Consider the following 26718-nt stretch of genomic DNA (forward strand, 5'->3'; position numbering starts at 1 on the left):
AGTGTCTCCTCATGTCACATTATTGGAAATTTGAATAACAATAATTAATGTAAACAATTTTATTTTAATAATCTGATTGGTTGATAGCTTAAGTGCTTACTACTCAATAATATCATATTTTTTCTTAAGTAAATAAAGACATTTGAAATTTTGGAGGATATTTTTTGTAATCAGATTAGCATAATAACAAAAACATAACTATCTAAAAAAACTAAGTTGAAGTGAAATTTTAAAATCAGCTAAAGAGAGAGAAGAAAAGAATAAACATTTACTAAAAGTAATTTAAGTAAATTAACACTAAACAGCTGTTGACACTTTCAGCTAAAGTTCACCAAAGAAGCAGAACCATTTGTTTAAATTTAAAGTTTTAGAAACTTTTAGAACACAGAACTTGATTAGTTTAGAAGTGTCAAGCAGATTACAAAGACGGTTATTGTCAAATTTTCACCCCATCCTGGACCACTGACGAATTTAAGCCACCTAATGCATTGGAAATACTATTTAAACGTCGTTATAAAGCTTTTCTTCATGGAAACTTTAAAAAAATGTAATTATAAACAGATGATTCTTCATCCTTGGTGGACTTTAATTAAAAGTGTCAACTGCTGTTTTGTGTCAGTTCACTTTAAATTACTTTTCGTTAGTATATTTGATCGAACTCTAAAATATTTCGGGAAGCTTTTTTTAGTTTTCTTTTGGAAACCTTCCTGGGTCTTCAGTAAATATTTTACAAAACTAATTAGCTCAATTGGTCCAACATTTATAGAGATTTTATATAACACATAAGATATTTTCCCTTATGGATAACACACTAAACACGATGGGTACCATCACTTCTTATTGGTACATATCACTAGTAGTAGTTGTTTAATATAATACATATCTTAGTTAAGTTTGTTACCCCGAATTGTTTATTATAACGATTCAGTTTGGTGGTAAGTTTTTGAAGAACAAATTGTATCTTATAGTTGTGGTTAGTATATATTTTGCTAGATTTCAAGTGATTTAAAAACAATTGTAACTTTTTTAATTGCCATATAAAAATGTTTAAACATACCTCGGCAATGAGGAAAAGGCATAAATAATATTGGAAAGAGTAATATTACTGTCATGGTTATATTTAAATTAGTAAGTTATTGTTTTTATGAGTCTTTATATAATCTGTAAGATTTAAACACGTTTAGGATATTATGTTTTGAGAATCATATAATTTATATTAACAAGTAAGCAATTTTTTTGTTCATTATAAAACAGTATTTCGTACGTGTAAATTTAGTTTTGTTATCTATATTATACTGTTTATACTTTTCCGTATCCAAATATAGTTTATATTTTAGCCAGGAAGTCCATGATAAATTTGTAATAAGATAACATGGAAACACAGTGCTAAAAACAAGAAAAACTGTTACATAAACATATACCTAAAATAGTATTATTACTTAAAACACTTGAAATATAAACAATTATCCTGTAATTCTCGACATTTAGAACATTCCCATAAAAACTCCAATAACAAGTGGCACTAACTTTTTACCATCACACAGACCCCTAGATTGTAATAAGTCGTTCTGTACATATCATATGAGTATACTATAAAAATATAATCAAATATATGATAATTTTCGATTTAGTTAAATATATAAGAATTTGTAAAACAGGAAACTGTAGTTACCCATTTAGTACTGTCTATTTTAAATTAAAACTTATATTTAAAACAAATTTTAATAAATACAATGGATAAGAAGATTAAATGTATTATTTGTTATTTAAAAAGTGTTTTCTGTGTATCAAAATGAGTTATAATAGTGCTTTTAATTGTTTTTCTTTAGTTTATAGTTCTTGTGATCGTTGGGACTAACTTCTACAGCCCTGAAGAACAAAAAGTAGATAAAGTACAGGAGAAGGAACACTGGGAGAAATAGCACTGCGATGACGTCGAGTAGTAAGTACTGGTAGAGCGGCAGACTGACAGAGGCCGGTCGCAAGTGTAGCGCCCCCTGATGTCTAATGACATACTCTATCCAGTACACTGCTGTTTCCATTGCTGACATAGGCCGGTCCCGGAATTGCCTTGATAGTCGCCTGATATTCTCTGTGTATCTGAAAATACAGTGAATATTTAACAAATGAGTTATGTGACTTTATATTCTGCTTATGTTGTAAATAGAAACTTTGTTAAGTAAGCATGTTCTTCATATCTAGGTAAACCTGGACATGATAATAACACAATTGCCATCTCTGTTTTCGTTCTCAGACAATATTATTCAAACAATGAATACAATTTAAAATAATATTTAATAGAATAATACTTAATCTTTAAATGTTTCCTCAGGCTATTACGTCACGTAACTGTGTACTGTCTTAACCTAATTTTGTAAAGAGAAAATTCTTTTTTAATCGAAAAACACAAAAGAAAGGATCCAAGGGTGTCAGATTTATGCTTGCCACCCTATGATGGGGGTAGTGTGATTTTTGTCGATATAAAACACAATAAAAAATAGTAGTAGGCCTAGTAGTAGGATTTCAACTTTAGCTGTTGTATACAATTTATGCTTGTGTAATTTCCGATATTCCTACGGTTGATTATACCGGTTGTAACCGATAGTAAGGTTGTTTACCTATGTTGCGTGCTCAGCAAGATGTTTATATGGCAATATCGTATCAACGGTTGTTTACATGATAATCCGTCCTTGAAACTAATTAAGAAGAAAATAATTAAGATAACTGATTGAGATTATACTAAAAGCATTTTACAGATTTATTTCTGTTAATCCTTTTAATTACATGGTCGAGGAAATGTATACGAATGTACATGAGAGTACCTTAATCCATTCTTGCAGTTCTTAAACAATAAATTTATTGGTGAGCTATATAACAGTATTTTTAAAATGCAAGGTGATATGTCCCAAAATGGTCCGATCACACTATCGCGTAATGCAGGGGTTCCTTTATTGTAAATTTTTATAGAGATGTAGGCTTTGGTATTGAGAAACAGTAAGTTAATTGTTTGGATTCGCTGATAATTTAATTTCGCTTGTTGAATTGGTGATCCAATTCTGGATCAGTTAGAACAGATAATGGGAGAGGAGGTGTTTGGTTATCAATTTTTATAATGACATCATACTAATCCAATTACATTTTAGGACAGTTATAGATTTTATCCATACTGGTATCTTTATGCTGTAGGTGATATTGATTATTTCGTCAATAGTAAGGTAAAACTACATGATGTTTGTTTAACAAACCATCATGCAAGTAAAAATATACAAACAAAGTGACACAAACAATTAGTACAAAACCAAATAAAATACATAAAGCTAAAAATACCGGTTGGCATAATCTAAACGCGGAAATCTTCAATATGACTGTGGTTTCACTTGTGGTCGGGGAAAGTTCAGACAGTCAAGACTACAGCTATAATGGTTATGGTTAATGACGTTGTTATCTCTGATTATATTTATAAATAGTTTAAACATGGTATCGAATAAAAGGTATGCTTGAAAATTTATTTAATAATTCAATAATTTATCTGCGTTAGAATTTTAGCCTTTTAGATATTTTACAAACAATTTAAATCTTTTTGAAAAATTCTATAAAATTTCGTTGTTGCTGCGATTTTATTTACTCATTAAATGTTCAGGAAATGTGAATTTTGTTATAGGACTGAAAGTTCTTCTAGTGTTTTTTTTTTGTCTATTACGTAATAAACAAGACTGAGCAAAATAAAATACTTTTGTTGATCCTTAACTAAGGTGTATGAAAGCTAACTAACGTATTTACAATAATTTGAGAAAATAACTTACTTTGGATTGTTAATAACCTCTTTGATGGCTGCTCCAATGTTATCCTCTGAAAGATCATCCATGTTAAGTTGGACAGCTGCTCCTAGACTCACCATCCCCTTTACATTCAAATATTGATCAGAGAAAAACGGCAGACCAATGAGAGGCTTTCCAAAGTAGACGGCTTCGATTGTGCTAGACATCCCTCCATGGCCGAAAACCGCTCTCAGGTTCTTGTGTGCTACACATATGTCAAGTCTTGAAATTAGTTTGTTTCAACATTGAAAAGCAAACAATGAAGTAGATAAGACTAAACCTTAATGATTATTCGTTAAAGTTATCAGCATAAACTTCTAGATTGGGACAGCCAAGTAAGCTAGACAGATAGCAAGCTTAAGCGCTAGATCATAGCATAAAGCCTTGTCTTCTTGATTAACCATTTTCCCAAACGTTTGTAATAAAAATATATTATAAAAAGATGTGTTTCACCATCTAAATTTAATTAATACTGATATAATGACTAGTGATATATTTGGATGGTGAATACAGCAAAGTAGTATAAGTGATGTTAAAACTGTATAAATTAAACCTTATTTACCAAATAATGAGAATAATTTAACACGTGTTAAATTCTTTGGAACTATCCATCCCATTTACTCTTTGTGAACAAATAAAGGTTACATAATTAATAAAGGTTATCACCACACACATTTAAAAGAATTATAAAGATAATTAGATGCAACTGACAATTAGGCTGGCATATTACAGTTATTATGAAGGATTTAGTAGGCTATAACAGTTACCAAGAATTTCTTTTTGCGGCAACCACTGTCTTATAACGACGTTTGAAGGAACTCCTTGTAGATCATCTTCATACTTAAAAATAAAAGTTTGAGGAACAGAGGAGAATGCCTTCATAAAATTATTGATTATCTGCTCAGGGAGGGTAGACATTCTGACTAGAGAACCAAAAGTGACCACAATAGCTCCCTGAGTTGATTTGTCCAATATATCCTGCAAATCCTGGAAAGAATAAATATTATTAAAATTTAAATACATTGTTGATTCAACAAAGAATTATGTAAAGTATGCAACAATATAAGGTATACAATTATAATACGGATATCATAAAATATATTGTATTTCATAAAAATTTATGTACGCATGTTGAGTTTAGTTCCATTTCACATTCCGCTTTGTACTGTCACTGAGTGAATCCTGAAATCTTGAATCGACGTCCGTCTGAATAGATTTAAATAAGGTTCACAACGAAGACTTCAAAACGAACACTGCATCGTTTTATCAGAAATATTTATACTACAATTGAGGATCTGTCTTGTTTACTCATCCGGTGTAATATAGGTGAAGATGTTATCATAGTCTCATTGTCTCATCTGCGCTTAATCATGCTCCTAATTGTGAGACATTAGTAGTAGTTGCTAGCTTTAAGTTTAGTTATTTCGAAAATTATTAACTTACTCATAGACTACTTGCTTGTTGTTAGGTTACTTTAGTTGTTGCTGACTTAGAAGGGAATGATTGAAACAATTGATCGATTTGGTAAACTAAAGATTATGAGCGAAAATACCAACCATTGTGCCAAAGCAGCATGCAATTGTGGTGTAAGTATAGTCAATTTATTGCTTATAATTAAGTATCAATGATCTTGAAATGGTGAAAATAAAGCACAGAAATAAAATGTTATAAATAAGCAGTCTTCTAATCGTCTATCTTAACATATTCTTTTAACAATTTTCCAGTTTGACTTTATAATAGTATGAGAACAAGCAAAAGGAGAATGATGAGCAATTGTGGGACGTGAAATGAGACGATATACTATAGACATATCCCATTAAACAAGCCAACATTTGTTTTCCTCAAATTGCTCCCTTTTACGATAAATCTTGGCTTGGACCGAATCAACTACATTCTCGGGGTGGCAATATATAACAGGAATTTGATTATTATCACCAGTTCAGAATTACTCTATGAGCACTTGGTAATGCTTGATAATAAAATAGTTATTTACCTTTGGCAATGAGTTCGAGGTGTTTCTTATATGTATACCTCCAATCTCTACGACATTAGGAGGAAAAGGACGGCTGACAGATAGAGAAATGTGACTGTTGACCAAAACTAATGATGTATTCTTAATTAGTTCGTTTATAGGTGGAGTAGAACTACCGAATACTTCATTGGCCATATTCTGTGACTGAGGTAAAGCGTAATACCTGTGGACCAATTTAGCCCAGACTAACAAGACGGTGTTGTACACTCTTTGGTATAAGTCCATGTTGGTGGGGAGTCCAGCGAGATAGTTGGGGATGTAAGACGGATTATCAGGGAGGCCAACCCTATCGGCCACCCACGGCAGAGAACAGCTTGTCACGACTGAAACGAGAGGGGCATTAAATCTGTGAGCGAGTGGGGCAAAACAGTCGGAAGAGAAAATTTCTGTTATCACCAAATCGAATTTTTCGTCTGAATCCAACAGTTTCTGGACTTGTGGTTCGGAATACGAGTTGTTGCACAGGTACAGGTCGAGGTCCGACATGAACAGTGGGGATTGGAAAACGTTTGGCATTAATTCATTGATTGATTCAAAATTGAAATTGCTGATCATAGGTCTTAGCCTGTAAGACACGTCTATTTCGTACAAATTTGGTAGAGGAGGTTTATGTGGGAAACTGGTGACTAATGTAAGGTGGTGTCCTCTAGAAGCCAGTTCCTCAAACAATGGCTCCACAACTATACTGTGACTCCTGGCATTGTGAGGTTGCATAACAAGAATGCGCGCGCAGTCACTTTTCCCTGCAGCGAGCAGAAGTAACGCCACCCACACCAGATTCATCTGAAAATAAATTAAACTCTCTATAGAAAATATTACACCTCTTAGATAAAATATTATTAAATTTACTCTTCACCAACTGTTGCTGGTAGAATAATCGTTATTGGTATATTAGACTAATATTTTTCCAAAATCTCGTGAATTTGTTCAGAAAGGCAACATGCCGATACAATACGATATAAATGCTCAATTACAGTAAGTTATATTAGAAAGTCAATAGTAGAATGTCAAAATTTAGAACGGTCACTTCAATAAAACCAGTTTTAAACTGTAGTCACTTTTGTGTTGGAGGAAATAAATAACATGTTGTAAGGAAAAATGTTATTACATAATTATTTAAACGTTAGGGCACTTCCAAAATGCAGATGGGGAAATTAAAATTAAAATTTAACAAACATTGACGATGAAAATGTCCCATAATGTGTTCCAATTTTAAGACAAATTTAACATTACAAACAGATTCATGGCATTGCGATGCTAAATTGATTTTTATTTCAAACCAATTTTTCAGTTAATTTCAGATTTATGCAAAAGAACAATGGATCAGTAGTTAGTAAAACAACATTTTCCCAGTAACAGTTCGTGGAGCCGCCTGATAATAAAAACCTTTTGTGTCAAAAGATCTCGTCCAAAAAATAAATATACTAATAGTTTTACGTTTTCCAATTACACCATGAGTATTCTGCAAACAATGTATTATTTTCCAAGAATTGGAAGCGACAGATCGATGATGTTTGTGCTGTTATTACAATATACAGGGTGTCCAGCAACCATTCGAACAAACTTTGCCACATTGTTCAGCAGGCCAAAACTAACAAATAATGCAATACAACAGGTGCCCTATTTCACTTCCTTTAGCGTCTGTCTGTATGTGTTTTTTGGGAAAAAAATTACTACTCAAAAACCACTTAAGATACATAATTCAAATTTAACAGTTATGTTAACCTAGTTTTGGTCCTTTTCAGTGAAAAAAATAAAACAAATATCTCATTGCATTTCAAAATGGCGGCCGTTCAAAATTTTCAAATTGTATTAGCTTTGAAACGGCTACTTTGACAACACATTCACCTGGATAACTTTTTTTAGCGTATTTTATTACCAATTCAGCAATTTTTGTTTCAAAAAGATTGAATAACAAATAACTGAGTTACAGCACCAAACGTAAAAACACGTTAAATCCATGCATTGCAAGTACATACAACAATGTAGTGGATTTTTACGAATAAACTTTTTAAGGTTCTTTATTAAAATACTGAACACTTATTATAACCTAAAAAAAATATTACCATCATTTTTGTTCCATTTACAGTAATCAATGTGTTACACACACACAAATAAAAAAGAAACAAACTATTCACAATGCTCTTAAAAAAAACGATAGCATAATATTACATAAAAACAGCTGACCAACAATCAGCAACCAAATCAGGTGTTTTAAATGAAGAAAAACTAATAAACAAACTATCAAGACATTGTTGAGCAAGTCTATGTTTTGAATGTGATTGTCACTGTTTGAATGTTCTGTTCTTCATTGTAATTCCTGTTAGTTTTTTCCTGTTAATTTAAATTTCTTTTATTACTTTGTTTCTTGTACGATATGAACCGTTTTACTTTTGAAGAGTATGCTGATATTCACTTTGTGTACGGACTTGCTGGAGGCAATGCCAGATTAGCTAGCAGATTGTACATAGAGCGCTTTCCAGATAGGCTGCACCCAGTTCATAGCGTCTTCAGTGCCGTTCATATTCGTCTTAGGGAAACTGGACATTTGAAAAATAATGTTGTAGAACGGGTAAAATCCGTACGGACTGTTGATTTTGAAGAAGAGGTTTTATTATTCGTAGAAGAAAACCCCTCCACCAGCGTTCGCGCTATTGCTCATAATTTGGATGTATGCAAAAGTTCTGTGTGGAAAGTGTTAAATGAAGACCGTTTGTGCCCTTACAGACATCAGAAAGTACAAGCCTTAGAACCTGCAGATTTTCCTCTCAGGGTAGACTGCTCTCGTTGGTTCCTTCACAAATTAGTTGATGAACCCGATTTTTTAAGGTATGTTCTCTTTACTGACGAAGCGTCATTTACTCGAGATGGCATATTTAATAGCCGAAACAGCCATTTATGGGCTGAAGAGAACCCTCATGAAATTGTGCAACGTAAGTATCAGTACAAATTTTCTGTTAGTATCTGGGCTGAAATAGTAGACGGATATTTGATTGGGCCACACATTATACCAAACAGACTGAACGGACCTACTTATGAAGTTTTTTTGAGGGAAATCTTACCTGAGCTGTTGGAACATGTTCCTATTGAAACTAGACAAAGAATGTGGTTCCAACACGATGGAGCACCGGCCAAATTTTCCCTGATTGCTAGACAACATTTGAATAAAGTGTATGGAGATGGTTGGATTAGACGTGGAGGTCCCGTCCCTTGGACTCCACGGTCACCTGACCTCACACCCATTGATTTTTACTTGTGGGGACACATGAAGCAATTAATTAGTGTATACCACTCCCATACCGAATGAAATGGATCTAGTAGCTAGAGTTGTTGAGGCTGCTGCAGTTATTCAAGACAGTAATCCTTTTGAAGGGGTGAGATAATCGTGTTTACGACGCTTCAGAATCTGCAACGAGTTACAAGGACGCCACTTTGAGCAACGATTATGAAAGTTTTACAGTAATGTAATCATTGATTTCTTAATAAAAAATATCATGTTCAATAAAATTTTTCAAACACATTGAATTAATTACGCTGTTTCACACAAATGCCATGTAAGAAAACCCTATACCCAACCATAACGTAGCCCCATTAACATATTTTTTTAAGATTTAAAAACCAGGATTCACAATTGGTTAAGAACTTTTTTTTAAATCTACCTTAAAACAAATTTAAAAAATAAATATTAAATTTCAGGTTATAATATTGTTCAGTATTTTAATAAAGAACCTTAAAAAGTTTATTCGTAAAAATCCACTACATTGTTGTATGTACTTGCAATGCATGGATTTAACCTGTTTTTACGTTTGGTGCTGTAACTCAGTTATTTGTTAATCAATCTTTTTGAAACAAAAATTTTTGAATTGGTAATAAAATATGCTAAAAAAAGTTATCCTGGTGAATTTGTTGTCAAAGTAGCTGTTTCAAAGCTAATACAATTTGAAAATTTTGAACGGCCGCCATTTTGAAATGCAATGAGATATTTGTTTTTTTTTCACTGAAAAGGACCAAAACTAGGTTAACGTAACTGTTAATTTTGAATTATGTATCTTAAGTGGTTTTTGAGTAGTAATTTTTTCCCAAAAAACACATACAGACAGACAGACGCTAAAGGAAGCGAAATAGGGCACCTGTTATATTGCATTATTTGTTAGTTTTGGCCTGCTGAACAATGTGGCAAAGTTTGTTCGAATGGTTGCTGGACACCTTGTATAAATTAGCCTAATATGATGGTACAGGCTTTGTCATTGTGTAATTCTTGGCACTTGAGTGGCCGAACTTCTGGCACTTATAACACATCTAAAGATAGGGCACATATTGAAGCGACAAATAACCAGCTTTTATGTAAATAGGTGGGTAAGGCACTGAAAAGATCAAAGAACTCCTCTTTCGTTTTTCATAATTCTCACCACATCAGCAAACTGGCAACTGCTTATTTCTTGCTTGATTTCATCCGCAGCGACATCAAATAAATCTAGACTAAAGACAGTTCCTTTCGATGTGTTGAGAGATTTGTGAGACTCAACGACCACAGGAATTTCATTGAAAAAGTTGTCCATTTTCAGTAATTGTTATTTGCCGCTTCGACCATCAATGTTCAATTTATATTGTTTTGACTAATTTTTGGCTGTCCACCTGCTGAGACTAAGGCTTTATTCATCAAGAATGGGCTAACCCTACTTAGAGGTTTCCCTTCTTCTTTATGTTTAATGATAACAATATATTTAGGCATGGGTTTTTTTCAATAGCCTTGTTACACTGTATTTTCTTCTAGTATATTCATCTGAATCTGAACAATGGCCGCGTTTTCTATCTACGCGTAGATCACTTCGATCTCTATATACAACTCTAGTTTACCCTTTGGAGGAGTTTGATGTTGCCATAAAGATTTGTACCAGCACTTCGTATTGTTGTTGTGAAGGCCTATTGTCCGGGAGCGGGACGCCCTCGAACCTCTACCAAACCATAGCTAGTAAGACGGCCTTACCCTAGTTCCTCGAGACCAGGTTTTCATCGTTTGCCAAGTCAGAGATACTCGCACAACTTGATCTCACCCATGGCAAAGTTTATATATAATATTATATTATATATCATATTATATACAAACACTATACTAATATATACAATATATATATTCATTTAACACTTACGTGGAGCATCAATGTAAGCCTGTCTTCCGGTATCTTCACAAATTGCCAAAAGTTTTAAAAATTATACCTGTTTATAAAAAGGGGCCAAAGAATTCAACTGAACTTAAAGCGGCCTATATCTCTGTGGTTTCTATTCTTTCCTAAATTTTCGAATGTGTCATAAAAAAAGAGGTTAGTGCTCACTTTAAGTTCTTGGTGAGATCCGTTATCAATAATTTCGATGCCAAGACCTCCACTTTGGTAACCCTTTTTGATCTCTAAGATCTTTGACAGTGTCTCTCGTGATAAATTAATCTCAAAATTATCTAATTATGGAATTTATGGTCTTGGTTTTACTCTGCTGAGATCTCACTAAAAAGATCGTGGGCAGAAGGTTAGTTTTGGAGGCTGTCTTTCAACTCTACGTTTGGTTGAGTTTGAGGTTTCCAAGGGGTCGGTTCGGGGTCCTTTCTTGTTTTTAGTAGTCATGAATGAGTTCCTAGTAGCATTAAGTCTGATTTAGTTACGTTTGCTAATAATACTACTTTATTTAGTTTTCATAGATTTATTATAGTTAAATTAATGTATGGATAAAGCTGCTAATGATAGGTTTTATTTAACTCAACTAGCATTAAATGACAGTAAAACAGAAACGATTTTGTTCACTTTGCACTATATTATATGTCTGATTAATGTGTATTTCATGTTAAACCCCTTGATGTAATAATTGACAGTAAGATTTTTTGGTCTGATCATATAAATGTTGTTTGTGAAAGACGGTCTAGTGTATTGTATTTATTAAGGTAGCTGATGTATGTTGTGCCTAAGCCCTACTTAAACAATTGTTATCTTGCATTTTCTATCAGCATTGTGTTGTATAGGTTGCGTGTTTGGGGACATGGATCATATGTTAGCATAATTATCATAATCCAAAAGAAAGCAATTAGAATACTCACCGATGCCAAATGGAATGCTTGCTGTAGGACTTTGTTTATCAAATAAAGCATTTTGACTGTCAAAATATGTATATATACACTTGCCTACTAAAATTAGAAGCTAAAATTGTATCTGGTAACCTTGTTCTACGAGAAGATGTTCATTCATATCTAATAAAGGAACAAATATTTGACCAATAATGATTATGAGACTTAGTAAAACTAAATATAACTTTTTAAACTTATGTGTTACTTTTTTATAATCTTGGTAAAGATGCTCATAAGTTAATTTCAATAGATTGATTCAATAGGTTGGGATCTTTAATTGTCTGGTGAAAAACCTTTTTATTTTTATTTTTTATTTGCTTGATGACTATTTGACTAGTCCTAGTATATATTGTGAGTTTTATTCAGAGTCCTGTTATTATTCATCCTATATATTGTTATTGTTGATTTTTAATACCTATTAATAAATCTTATTTATTTGCTTATTGTTTTATCGATCTTATTCTTCTGTGATATTTCTGATGTCACTCAATTGAATTTTAAATTACAATTTAAACTTAGTTGACCTCATTTTGGATACTGCTTAAGGATATACGCTTGTCGCTTGTATTATACCTATATTTCTAACGATGTCACTTGCCAACCGCCTAAATAGGCTACAAATAAAGTACTGATTACTAATTAGCTGTTAAAGTCAAGAGAAATGCTTAGGTCAGTGTCAATGTGCCCGTATACCGGCTGATTGGTATTACTGGTGACTTATTAGTTGTTGGAACATGACTGACTGAATTGTAAACCAACCGATTAACCCTGTTGATAACAAAATTCGAAAGTCCTTTCGTTCTTCCGGGTTGTCACAATCCATTAACACGATAACTACCCCTCGGCTTTGATGCCATATGACATAATCATTTCTACTAACTTTTAAACAGATTATTTGTAAACTTAATGTTTTTAACAATACATTGTAAATATTCTTATTTAAAGGACATACGAATGAAATATTATTTTTGACTAATTTTGCTAAAGAAATAAGCAACCGTATATTTATCATATTGGCGATAATAATTTTAATATCGTCAGAGTAGAGTACAATAATTAATCGGACCTTGTTTTTAGCGATTTAACAAATAATGTTGCTAATTAACTAAGAATTAATTTGTATAATTTATTAATCAACTACTGATAAATTAGCTGTAACAGTTAATTACAAGTAAATGTATCAACTATTGACGCATTACATAATATTTTATATAAAGTGACTTCATTTAAATAAAAGCGACAATGTATTGTTTCAAGTTTGTCATGACGATGGATGGCTTAAGAGAATAATAATAGTATATGGGATATTTGTCATCGTCATATGTTACAAAATGCATTCAATACTCGAAACGTAGTGTAAAACATTTGTGGCAACATATAACATATAAACAATGGCAAATGTCCGAAATCTTATTTAAAGTAAGAGTTGTTAACTTTAGGAAACTAAACGAAATAGTCCTATTTGTTTGCCTCGTTGTCACGGTTACTTTATTACTATTCAGATTGTTTGCCGTTGCTTACGAGGTGTTTATGGTTCTTTTATTAATAAAAGATTGTCATTGTATTAATTAATTTGAAACATATGATTTTTAGTAGATATTCATTTAGTATTTTAGATGCATTTATATCGATTGCTATTTGTGTCATTCAATATATCAAATATAAATTATTATACTAAGTGATAAAAACCGGGTTACCGTGTCGTAAGTTTTAGTAAATCACACATTGCGACTCTTGAATAGCTTCGTTTGGTTTAATAAAATGTATTTATTCAGATACGAGGGATAATTTGAATGATAATACACATTTACGTTATTGTGAAAATGTTAAACCATCCAACTTTGAACTTTAATTACTCAGTGTTATGACGTTTGATACAAACATAATAATAATTTAAATAGTGCATCAAGTAACAGATAAAATAAATGATAATGTGCCCCTTCTCAGAAAAATAAAAACTTTAAAAACATTAAATAAATTTAGGCTAGTTTATTTTTAAAATAATAATACAAATATATCAATAAAATGAATCTTATGAGATTATTAGTTATGAAAGCGAGTAATAAAAATGTAAAAGTAATGTTTATTATGTAAAAGCATGTAATATTCAAAGCTTGTACTAATGTATTTATAACCCAGTACCAAAATAATTGCAAATATATGCAGAATATACTTGTGACTTGGATCTTGGGCATTTTAAGAGTAGATTAGGTTTTTAAAGTTAAAATAAACCACCTTTAACAAACCTGTTAGTAAGGGAATAAGGAACTAATCATTAAGCAAAAATTATATATATATATATATATATATATATATATATATATATATATATATATATATATATACTGAGAAGACGTAATTATTCAAAACCGATACCCCAATCCAATTTCCAGTAGCATTAAATAAAAGAGAATATTGTAAATATCAGTCGCAACAGTAACCAGTGTATACAAACAATTCACTTATTGTAGTCTTGACAATTTATATAACCAACGAAATGAAACAGTCCTTAGGTTTAATACATAACATTATATCAGTAGCCAATGTAATAACTAGTTGCATGTCCTCAGTTATACAGGATATATAGCTGTAACTACGGTGTTATCATTATTATTAGCTATTATCATTATTTATGTATGTAAGTGGTTGTACCCTCTATGAAATTATGAGTCATAAATAAAGGTACAATCTGCCTTGCCGGAAAATATTTTATGGAGACTCTGAAAAAATAAAAGGGGTTTTAATTCGCAATACGAAGTAGTGTACACCGCACCACGTGTCGCACAGCAGGCTACCGATAGATCATTTCATTTTCAAGATATCCTGCGTACAGAGGTATTTGTAGATAGGGACGCAATCAGATAGAAAAGAAAATTCACAACGTTCACTCAGACAGCTGAACCTCATGGAGAGACGTGCACCATCATTGAACTCTATTTTGTCTATGTACAAATAAACTAACACTACTGAGTATCGAAGGAACCGATGGAATGTAACGAAGTCTTACCACCCAATCTATCAAATACTACATGATGAATTGTTGTTTTATTTCAGTCAAAGCTGTTTACAAATTTGTCTGTGTTATGATTTTCTCCTTGCTACACCCCTAGGACCAATAAAAAAATGTTCGCTATTGCTCAGCAAAATATAATAGAGTGACATGCACCATCATCTAACCCAATATTCCTTGTATAGAAATAAAGCTTCGAGCAAAGTTTCAAGAGTACAAGTCCCTGTTAATTTTCTAGGTATCGTACGGAAAGAAAGACATAGAAATATATTTTTTTTATCTTCTCGAGTAATACAGGGAAATCCGACCCACAAAATCGATACGATTGGTTTTTTGTGTTCGATGTTTTCACTTTTTAGTTTAATTAAATGAAAATACTGCATAAATTGTGTTACACCAGTTTTAAATAATTTGTATTTTTTAGAAATCCATTAAAACTGGTTCTGTAATTTAATAACTACCACTGGACGAATACAAAAGGACCATATCGATATAATTACTTGTATAATGTCTTCTTTTCTAGAAGTAGGTAAACATTTCACTCAAATCAATATTAACTACAATGATAACGTATCAAATCGGATAAAAAAAAACCATGGATTCTATAATACAGTTAGTTAAAGAAAAACGTCTTTTCAATACTTAAAATACTGATATACGTAATCGTGCGATTGCCAGGAAACTAACCACAAGCATGTGGAAACATTACTACTTATTGAGAAACAGGGTTTTATAGCTTGGAATACAAAGAAGTTTGCCAGTTTTATTACTCTCCGCCTTGTAGCTAACAGTTTTAGATCTTATTAAAATTTTACCAAAACAAGTACTTACAAGTAGACAATATTCTACAAAATAAACAATATACCAATATCACTACTCAAATTAGATATCAATATTCCATCAACATATGGGTATACAATTTCTGATATTTACTTATAAATACAAATCTAACACTATACCTTAAAGTGCAGTAATATGAACTGAACCGTTTAGTTCCAAAGTTTAAACAAGCAGGAGTTATTAAAACGGAGGTACTAATTAGTAGAAAGAACGTTGTAGAAATATATATAATAGGAGAAATAAACTACGTTAAGATTTATAAAATGACAGGAAAAGTATAAGTTGTAGAAATAACTTTGTTTCGAATCTAAGTGATTGTACAAACGATAAACATTTCGTAGATATAACTACGACTGTCCAGGAAAACTAAAAATATATCTACGGGTGGATACAACTTATATATAAGTATAGTATAAAATATATATATAATGACAGGAAATTTTAAAATTTACTACTATTTAAATTTAAATTCAATTAAACATGAAAAAATAACCAGAAACACAAAAAACCACATATATTTTATAAAATAACAGTAAATGTATAAATGTACTGTACTTATATCTGCATTTAAATAAAAAATAACGTATCATTTCCCTTTTGTTTACTACGTCGCTTTGTTGCTATGTTCTTGTGAACCTCTATACCCTCTTCCTCAACAAATCCGACTTCATCCACACCCTCATCAAAATCCTGAAATGTGGGTCTTCGAAGTGCCTTGAAACATTGTGCAGCACAGCAGACTACTAAATTTGGTACTCTCTCTAACGGCACTCGTATTCTGTTTACAGGTATTGGTAATTTTCTTCTTGGGGTGCCCGAACACTCTTTCTACTATCACTCTTTCTTTAGCATGAATGCGATTTAATCTGTACTGATTATTGCCTTAAGGTGGTTTCGATGTGTGATTTATTATGGAGAGATACTGTATCCAAAATCGCCAATCAAACAAGCAGAGCATCATATTGAGAAATTATGTCCATAACATGACTTCCTCTCCAAATTCTGATGTCGTGTACATACACGATGCCTGAAAATTCATGCTGGCGTAGCCCTAACGATTTATGTATTCATTTCCAAACATTGATGGTTCTATTTTAGTTCAACGTGGGTGCAGTCTGATGCTTCTATAACAGTTAGCAAATTAAATCGCCTTTGCCACATCTATTTTGCATTGTTTATTTCTTGAACTGTCATGGGAAAGTTAATCCAGTTCTTAGTTTTATCCATGATACAATAACTCACGTGTTTGATGCCCGTCCTCAAATTCCAAAATAATTATAATTATAGCAGAGTAGTTGTTTCTCACACCAAAAGCGAAGATGCAACTTCCCATCTGGAAAACTGTAGAAACAACTACGGAGGTTGTTATAATTATTTTTTTATCACTCGAAAGGAAGTTATAATTTAAGAAAACCGAAGTGGTAGCTATAACAACTTTTTAATCTCTACATCACGTAATTCTACAATACTGAGCGTTTCTTACAGGAACGATATTTACAGGAAATAGTTGGTTATCATGCACAAGCATTTTCTTTTAGCGGAAAGAAAAAAAACAATGTTGCCGAAATATATCCATTCTTGTTAACTTTGCCGTAAATCAGTATCATGTCCGTATACTCTTCAAACGAATACATACCATTTACATTATCTGCCATTATTTACTAAGATAATTACATACACTTTTATAAAAATATTTAATAAAATATTTTTAAAATAAATATTTAATAAAATATTTTATACACTTGTATAAAATATTTCCAAATAATCACAGGATCTCACAAAATACAATCTTCACACGCCACAATACAAAAACCTCCATAAAGGTTATTCAAATATTACTTCATGAACTTAATTGTTGATCAGCTGATATTGCCAACCTTTGCAAAGAAAATATGACGATAAAAAGTGTTGAATAAATGATCCGCTGTTACTCACAACCTACACATTAGTTAATATTTTATGCAGATAAGAATATGCATTTTTGTGCGTCTGTTTTATTTTTAAATAAAGCTAAATTTCAATACCTATTATTAATTTTTTTCCTAAGTAATTCACATGAATCTTTTCAGAATTAAATGTTCTACAAATCTGTTTAAGAAAAAAATGACCTTTATTTAACATTTATGGAAGTAATCTTACGTTAAACACAAAAATGTGTTATTTCTTTGCACCAATTCTTGTGTTTTACGTAAGATATCTCTGAAAGTATTGCATTTACAGCTCTGGGACGAATTTTAATAAATTTTTCAGATATAAAAACATAAAAAACAATCGTATTTGTATCTTTGTAACTACCTTTACCATTTTTATACGGCCTGACTTCACCAAGGGTTCTGAAATCCGGGCGAAATCTTTCGCTAGGCGTAACTCGCTAACGAAGCGTTTCCGGGCATATGGTTATATGAACTTTTTTACTTGTTTTTAGCTATAGAATAAGCTCTCGAGAGATTGCCGTTTAGTTTTGAATCACCCTGTATATATATATATATATATATATATATATATATATATATATATATATACATACATATATATATAATATATATTCATTAAATTTGTGTAAGTGTCAATAGCCTAATTTAATTTCAATAATCATTGAATCACAAAAAGTACTTGCTCCGCCGGGACTCGAACCCGGATCTCTCACTTACAGGGTGAATGTGCTACCATTACACCACAGAGCCCTTACTTTTTACGATTCAATTATTTTGTATTTGGCTGTTTCTGTCACATATGCGTTTAAATAAGCAAACTAACATATGATCGGAAGACCAAACACCTGTCAAATGACTTTTATTTATATTCATTCAATTTGTATAAGTGGCAATAGCCTAATTTAATTTCAGTAAACATTGAATCACAAAAGGTACTTGCTCCGCCGGGACAACATATATATAGTTTTTATGTTTGTACTAATTTCCAGGGAGACAGGGTTTCTGTTCCTTAAATAACATTTTCATAAAATATTAAATAATATAAGGACAGTAAATCTAAGATTGAAAATTAAGCCAGTATCGAAAAAAAATGTAACAGGTTCTACACCCTGATTAGAGCATAATTGTGCTTATTATTTCTTTTACAAAATGTTTTTCGAAAACAAAAACATCGGGCCAACGGTTTATTGCACATGATATTGAAAAGGGATATTTATATTGTATTATTATTACTTATTATTGCTTATAAGCGGTCGTTTATTCTCTTAACAATACAATTTCGTACACACAAAATATGACATTCAGCCTGGATTAGTTTTAAATAAATACTGTGAGTGTTATGCGGCAAATGTGAATATTAATTACATTATGATATATTTTTAATTTAGCTAGAATATGTATTTGGAAGCTTTTATCCCAAATCTAAAGCAAATGTAGGGAACATACGAAGGTATAATAACAGGTCTTCTTGGAAGTTTATGAGTTTCAAAACCGCGAATGTTTACATATACAACAATAACTTATAATATTTTATTTCATTACAATATTTGGCACAGTGTCGTTAACAGCCTTTACTAATAAACTATGAATCAAGCAAACCACAATTTCGATATTACTCAATTTACTCATAAAACTGTACATCTACTTAACATTTTAGTACATCCACATACACACAATTACTTTTATAACTAAAACTGTATTTATCACTCAATCATTTAATCACTAGGCATCACGATTTTTACTACATCGTCGTGTATACTCGTGTCAAAATGTAAGAAATATAGTCTAAAACACTGAGTTTGAAAAGCATTTCCGTAAAATAATCCGTGCAGACTTTGAAAAAAAAAACAAGTCGAAGATCTAAAAATAAATACACAACAACAAAAAAACATTTTGGATATGACCTATTTACATTTATCGGTATGAGATTGTAGGTTAATGTAACAACGTGAAATATAACTGTTTTACAAGCTTTATTACATTAACACCACCACTCTACTTCATAGCTAACTTGTGAGAGTAAACAGACATCACGTTAAATGCTAATTAATGCATCAAACTATGATTGCAATAATGAATAATTTACCTCGTAACAAATGCCGGGGCAGCCCAGTCGTGAAGTGATGGTCGGGAAGAAGTGAACCATTCAGGGATGATCGTGAAGGCATGGTCAAGGCCACGCCTCGACTCAGATAACCTGCCCGTTTATCTGTTTGATTTAATTTGTTACAATAAGCCAGTGACCTAATGCGGGTAGCCTATCTTCAGCTGGCCTCACTCGTTTATTTAGTGCCAACTATTCCCCCTAAAACTGGTTAAAGACGAAATTGAGTAAGTAAAATTTAGAGTAAATTAAGGAATCTTGTATTAAGTAGAATTTTCCCGTCAAACAGATGCCCCACTTGTCTCAATAAATAGTTACTATATTATGTTTAAAATATACAAGATTCCATTAAGATCTTCCATTGAGACACGTGGTTACGAGATTCGAGCTGGAACTCACTTTCCCATCGGATGAGAGCCGACCACAAACTGAGTCAGCTGAGACAGTAATGTCCGCAGTTTAACCTTGACTTAACTCGTTCGTCAAGCATGCATTTTCGTGTATCCAAGCTAGCCGCCTGAATTAACATGTGTACATAGTATAAATTAATTTGAAGTGGTCCTAATATTAAATATTAAATTCGATACATAATTAATGTAAATTGTACTTTATCGATGTAATTTATAGATACAGTGTTTAATTAAATTTTACATATTAGGATTATGAGTTTCTAAGCAATAAATACTGTTAATTTAAATATTCATAAAAAATTATATACATAGTATATCTTTCATAACTATATGCTAACTTTAGGAATTACTGTATCCTCAGAAGGAGATCAATATTAAAAGCAAATGAACTTAAATAATAGTTTTGTTTCGTGATAACAATGAAATCTTTTATTGAAAACGTTAACACAGATAAAAGTTAATGAAAGCAGATTGCATTAATGATTCTGACTCGTGAGTGAATGGAAACCAAAGTAAATTGAATTTAAAGTAATAAATGTGATCACAAAATAAAGTTTTACAATCCTTCAAGGCATTAAAAACACTGTATCAAAATTCATTGCTACAACTACTATATAAAATAAGTCAACTACCTAAAAATAAATAAATGCAATATACCATGTATACCAATTTAGTGTTTTGTGGAACGTTAAGATTGTAACCGTCTGAGATGGTTAAGTTGAATTCAGGAGAATAGTATTAAACTCTGTAATGAAATTCTAGTAGAGGGGGTTTCTATTAAAAAGAAAAACTTTTAAACCATTTATTTATACAATAGGACCTGTAAAAGTGTTTATATTAAAGTTTTATTATTTTCGTATCTATAAAATAATGGTGGGAAGAAACGGAGAACAGCCTTTAACTATTCATCCATTTCATATGGCCTTACAGGATGAAAAACGTGTTTGCTTCAGTCATCTCCTTGTCAATATTATGACACAGCTGACGCAACGTGCAACTGGAAAATAATAATTCTAAACAAAATTAACAGGGCTTGAAAAGTGAAGTTTTGAGAGATAAAACAATAAAAGATAAAATACAAGATAAAATAAAACAAAGTTGATAAGAAGCAAACAAAAGAAAAGAGGAAACGTTATTTATACACCGTATTACATAGGGTGAACCATATAAACCTACTCTATAAATATATAATCGTATTCATTTATATATTTTTTTATACTCTATACAAAATATTTAAAATAACTCAGATACCTAACTAATCAGTTGTTATAAAACTTTTGTTTCTGATAGTATTTATTTCATTACATGATTTGTTTTTGATATCTAGTATCTGTAAAATGTTTAATATTATACAACAATTTATCATTTGGCTTTGTACAAACATAACGGATTACTAATATATTATTATTGTGAAAGTACTCATAATCTGCCAATGGATTCAAACAATAAATATAATTTCACGTCTATATTTTATTTGATTTATTTATTTTTATATTATATTACTACCACTAATTAACGTTTGCAATACAGTCCCATTAGGCAATTAAGTCGGCCACTGTCATCCACTAAAGAGTATTCATCAAAGTCATTTTAATAAAGACTGTGCCTTGTTATCACAGATACTGGGAGATAGTGATAAGTCTTCAGATAGAAGGAATAAGATAAAAGAAGCAGATTTTAGAGGTTTATGCGTAATACATAGATGCAATTTAAAGGAAAGTAAAAATGTTGTTTCCTTTAGTATATTTTATTAATTTATTACGATCTGAACAGGTCACTGATGGTATCATATTTATGATGATATATATCTTAGTCCAAGGGGGCTATTAATTTTGGGTCAAAAGTCCTAGAGACTTCAAACATTTGGTACTTAGTTTCCTCCTGGTCCAAGAAAGAATCCTATTGATTTTAGAGCTTACCGTCTGTGTGTCATTACATTATGCTGGATCCTTTAATTCTTCGTTGTATCGATTTATTTAAAGTGTTTAGTACTATAACCCATTACTTCAAATCTCAAATCGAACTAATGACATAATGTACTATGGCAAAAAATAGAACTTATTTGATATTAAAGACGTTTGGTTGTATATCAATGTGGTTGTTTTCATCATAATATATAATTATTGTGAACAAATACTCAATACAGATTCAATTTAATTAAAAACATAGTATCTTTTTTCTTTTTTAAATGTAAGAAAGAAAACTTAAGCAATTAATCCAAAGGTATTTAAGGTAATATACTATGGCTGAATATTCTAGGAATTGTAGGCTGCGAAGTTTAATTTTAAGCCAGCTCTACTTTTGAAGTGCAACACTTTTTGTACTAAATTATAATAATACGAACGTTCCTTTGAATCATGCAGTATAATGATAAATTTAAAATTTCTGTTATTTTACAGAAATCTAAGACCGTTGTTTTCGTGCTCGTTAAAATAACACTAAAAAATTTACAAGGTTTCATATAGGCTATAAGACTAGAAAAGCAATAAAATAAACGTTCATATTAATGAAACAGTCATATCCAAGCAGTTAAAGACTCAAAGAACAGGCAGTCATTATGAACCAGTAGCCCGTCACACGTTTTCGACTGATGGCATTGTTGAATTAAGCTCCAGTTCTACTTATTGCATCGTTTGGAATCTGATGCTTGCACAGACTTGACTTCTGGAATCAGAAGTCATGTTCATCTGAAGAGATCCAAAAAAAGCCGGCTACTATGTAGCTCAAAATGAAGCCATTGTTTTATTACCTTATAGGACAATAAGAACGCTTCTTCACCTATATTACACCATGTTTTGTAAACTAGTGTCCCTGATTTTGAAACGATGTAAAGAGTTTATTTTGAACTTCATCATCGCTAAACTTTTACAGATGTCTTTAGACGAGCATGACTCCAGATTTCAACAATCAATCTTTGATAAAGTCATATTTCAGACGCTGCATCAAGAGGAAGATAACTGGAGTTAAACTCAACATTGAAACCGAATTAAATCTTCCTACCATAGCTACGTTATGTGTATTATATTGTTGACGTTGTTTTTGTGTTTAGGGGAGAGAATAGTTTTGGGCCATTAGAAAATACTTATTTTTCGACAAACTATAATCTGTCTATATAATATTACGTCAACTACGTTACGTGTACTATAATAGTGATGTCCCAAAATTAGCCTTGGCTCAAACAGTCACTGAAATGCTAGAGGAAGGTCATGTCGGTAAGAAAAATTGGTAAGTTTCATGCTGCTAGCAAGTATGTATATATATTACATAACTATTAATTTTTGTATAAATTGTTTATACATCTAAGTATGTATATTAAATAATATTTCTAGTGTATTTAAAAATAATAAAAGTGTATACATTATAATCTACTCTTTAGTATATAATAAAGTACTAGCTCAAAGAAGTAAAGGTCAGAATAATGGTAACAATTTATAGTTATTTTAAGGGCACCACCTTATTTGCATTATGTTGGGGGTTAAATTAGGAAATTGTCGCTGTATGCTTAGTTTAGTTTAGCTCAGAGTAGCTATAAAGGTAAATTATAGGAGTTGGCTAAGATCATCTTTACAATATATCTATTTGGTTGTGAACAGGATGATTAATACTAGGCATGGTAGGCCTACTTACCAGTATGATAGGATTATATGAAAAAATAGATCCAAGTGAATTGCAAGTGATTTGACAATAAGATCATTTGGACGTAATTTTAGATTAATCAAATCTTAATTTAATATTTAGCTTCATACAAAGATAAAATGAAGATTATCAAAGATATTCGCAGAGTTTTAATGCTGTAAAAACAAAATATGATAATTAACTAAATATATATAGAACTTGGGAAAACAAAAAAATTGTTTTGATAATTTTCAATAAAATTGAGACAAATTAATTACAGTTATGCACATCAATTACAAGTTATACAGATTAACTTGTATTATAAACACAAACAATAATAACTTTTTCATTCCAAGATAATTACTGTGTGGCTACCGAGAAAGGAAAATACAGATAAATAAGGTAAATACTTAACATTCTAATCTTACACTATACAATGACGGAAGCTCCAGAGATGAAAGTTCAACGCCAGTTCAGAGACTTCCTTTTAAAACATCATATTGTTAAATATGTCCAAACCATGTGACCTCATTTATTTAACTACATGCAATTATAATCCATCTTAAATGTGGTGAATTACATGACTTATCGGTTGTTGTCTGATAAGGTCCAGAAAGTGATAGCGTCAAATCATGGTCACTCATCTCTCCTATTTGTGAGAATGCTTGTAGTGCTAGATATCAAATATGCTAGGGAAGCCGATATCAGAACTGCGCCAAAACTCCAGTCGTCGATCCGAACCATTTCTTCAGGGAGAATAATATAAATTTACAATATAAATATCCTTAGTCACTCATGTAACATTCTTTAGCCGTAATAGTCTATTAATCCGATCGGGACTATGTAATCGATATCTTAATAAATAGCTGATTCGAAGCACATAGTACGAGTAATCCAATGTAAATGGTAATGAAGTGTTTCCTTAGATGTATCATATTTTGATGAATATAAGTATTATTACTAATAAAATTAATATTAAATTTTTATTTGACTAAAGACAGAAGTTTTCTACTATGAGCCTTAACTGTAATACTTAAATATAATATTGCCCAGTTTATAAACTAATCTTTTCGGTGGTGCAAAACTGAACGTTCTTTCAATTATTAATGTTGCACACTAGATAGAGGAGAATCTTTTACGTAGTCCAACACACAGTCGAAGAATAACTTAGAGTTTTCCTCAGTAGAGATCATCGGAGGTTGACGAACGTCAATCTCCAGTTTTTGGCAACAATCACCGGTAAGCCTAGCTAGAACTTTAAATAGTTATTCGGGTGCTATTGAGATCTAGCATGATATCTGGGAAATGTTCACTACTACACATTTTATGTATCTGAACTGGTAAAAAAAGTTTCAAGAGAAATGTGAACAAATAGACTAAAATTTATTTTTCATTTTATCAGAAAATAAATTATAAATGTTGTTATCACAGAGGCCACACACCTTAATAATGTGTAACATCTTCCCAAAATATAAATATACCGTAATAAAAATATACATTCATACAAACATAATAATTTTTATGAAACTCATATTATAAAACTATTATTATTAGCATGTAATTGTTTAAAAGTGTATTTGTACTTTCTGGAAGCGTACTACAAAAGTGTCAGCCGAAATACGAACTTCTGTTAAGGGGAATAACATATCAGTGCACTGCATTGTATATATTTTGAAAGTGCAGTTAAAGAATTTCAGGCGTTGTACATCTTAGATCTTAAAGCCATTACCTCTGCTATCACAATACATACATATACATATATATATATATATATATATATATATATATATATATATATATATATATATAAATATATGTCATATTTATGCAGTTGGAGACACTTCAGTGTAAAGGAAGAATAAAAAACATTATTAACTCAGTCAAACTAACATTTTGTTTGTTACTATCCATGACCCCTATGCATGTAAGAATTCATTATTATAACCATAATTATGAAAGTTGTATAATTATAACAGTTAAAATTTATTATAAGCTTGCTATACCATCAAATAACAAAAATGAAAATTCATAACCAAAAAGCGTCTAATTATCAACCTTGTGATTTTAATTTTGTAAATTTATACAGAAAAAAAGGTTATAAAACTAGTGAGTCGACCATTGTCTTTGATTCGACTATTTATGCAAAATGAAACGGGTCTCGAAATGTAATGTAATTTTTATTCAGAATATGCTTTATGAAAACCAAATTAAATAAGAATACAAATTGTAACCAGCACTAAAAATATGTTTCTTCAGTCACACCTGGCGCCTGCTTAACTAAACAAGCAGGCAGCATGACAGTAGCGATAACTATATGCCACGTTTAGCCGAGCAGGGCCCGCGCACCTCGCAAGTTGTCCAAAGGTTGTCAGTACTTTTTAGCGAGAGATTCATTATGATCATTGAGTTTTAGTCTTAAAAAATATCACTACATGGTAAATCCAATGTCATGAAAACTATAAAAATTCCGGCTCAGTCTTATCGCATTCCTTGTTATTTGTACAAGAAATTATTTATAGCTTGCTGTTCATAAAACGTAGAATTGTAATTATTTAAGACTTGTTTGAAATATTTCAGAAATAAACATCACTTATAAAAACTGTAACAATAAACATGTTTATACATTCTCGTGTAATGAATTACTAGTTCGGATTATTTTAAATGATTTTAAAATACATCTTAATGTTATGATTTCGATACCAATTTATATAAAACCTATAGTACAGGCCTACTTGAATTTTTTAATTACTAATGATTTCTTTCAATAGAATATAGAAAATGGTTCGTATATTCACACGAAATGGAAATGTCAGAAATTCGATTGTCAAAAGTCAACGTATGTA

General features: G+C 31.2%; 1 protein-coding gene and 1 non-coding gene across 3 annotated transcripts; both read right to left on the reverse strand.

Moving 5' to 3' along the window:
- Positions 1 to 1100: 1100 nt before the first annotated feature.
- Positions 1101 to 24403, reverse strand: LOC124354963 (UDP-glucosyltransferase 2-like). 2 transcript variants are annotated; one of them, XM_046805796.1, is made up of 5 exons: positions 24304 to 24403; positions 5812 to 6633; positions 4586 to 4805; positions 3804 to 4023; positions 1101 to 2100 (listed from the first exon to the last, which is right to left on the reverse strand). In XM_046805796.1, exons 2-5 carry the CDS (start codon positions 6631 to 6633, stop codon positions 1812 to 1814), a joined length of 1551 nt encoding a protein of 516 aa, XP_046661752.1. In that variant the 5' UTR covers positions 24304 to 24403; the 3' UTR covers positions 1101 to 1811. The 2 variants fall into 2 exon arrangements, with proteins under 2 accessions (XP_046661752.1, XP_046661751.1); XM_046805795.1 differs by lacking the exon at positions 24304 to 24403 and adding an exon at positions 19833 to 20435.
- On the reverse strand, positions 18426 to 18496 carry Trnat-ugu. Its single transcript has one exon. It is a non-coding gene; the product is annotated as a tRNA-Thr (tRNA).
- Positions 24404 to 26718: the final 2315 nt, after the last annotated feature.

The sequence above is a fragment of the Homalodisca vitripennis genome, chromosome 2 (assembly GCF_021130785.1).
Source record: "Homalodisca vitripennis isolate AUS2020 chromosome 2, UT_GWSS_2.1, whole genome shotgun sequence".
Classification (NCBI taxonomy): domain Eukaryota; kingdom Metazoa; phylum Arthropoda; class Insecta; order Hemiptera; family Cicadellidae; genus Homalodisca; species Homalodisca vitripennis.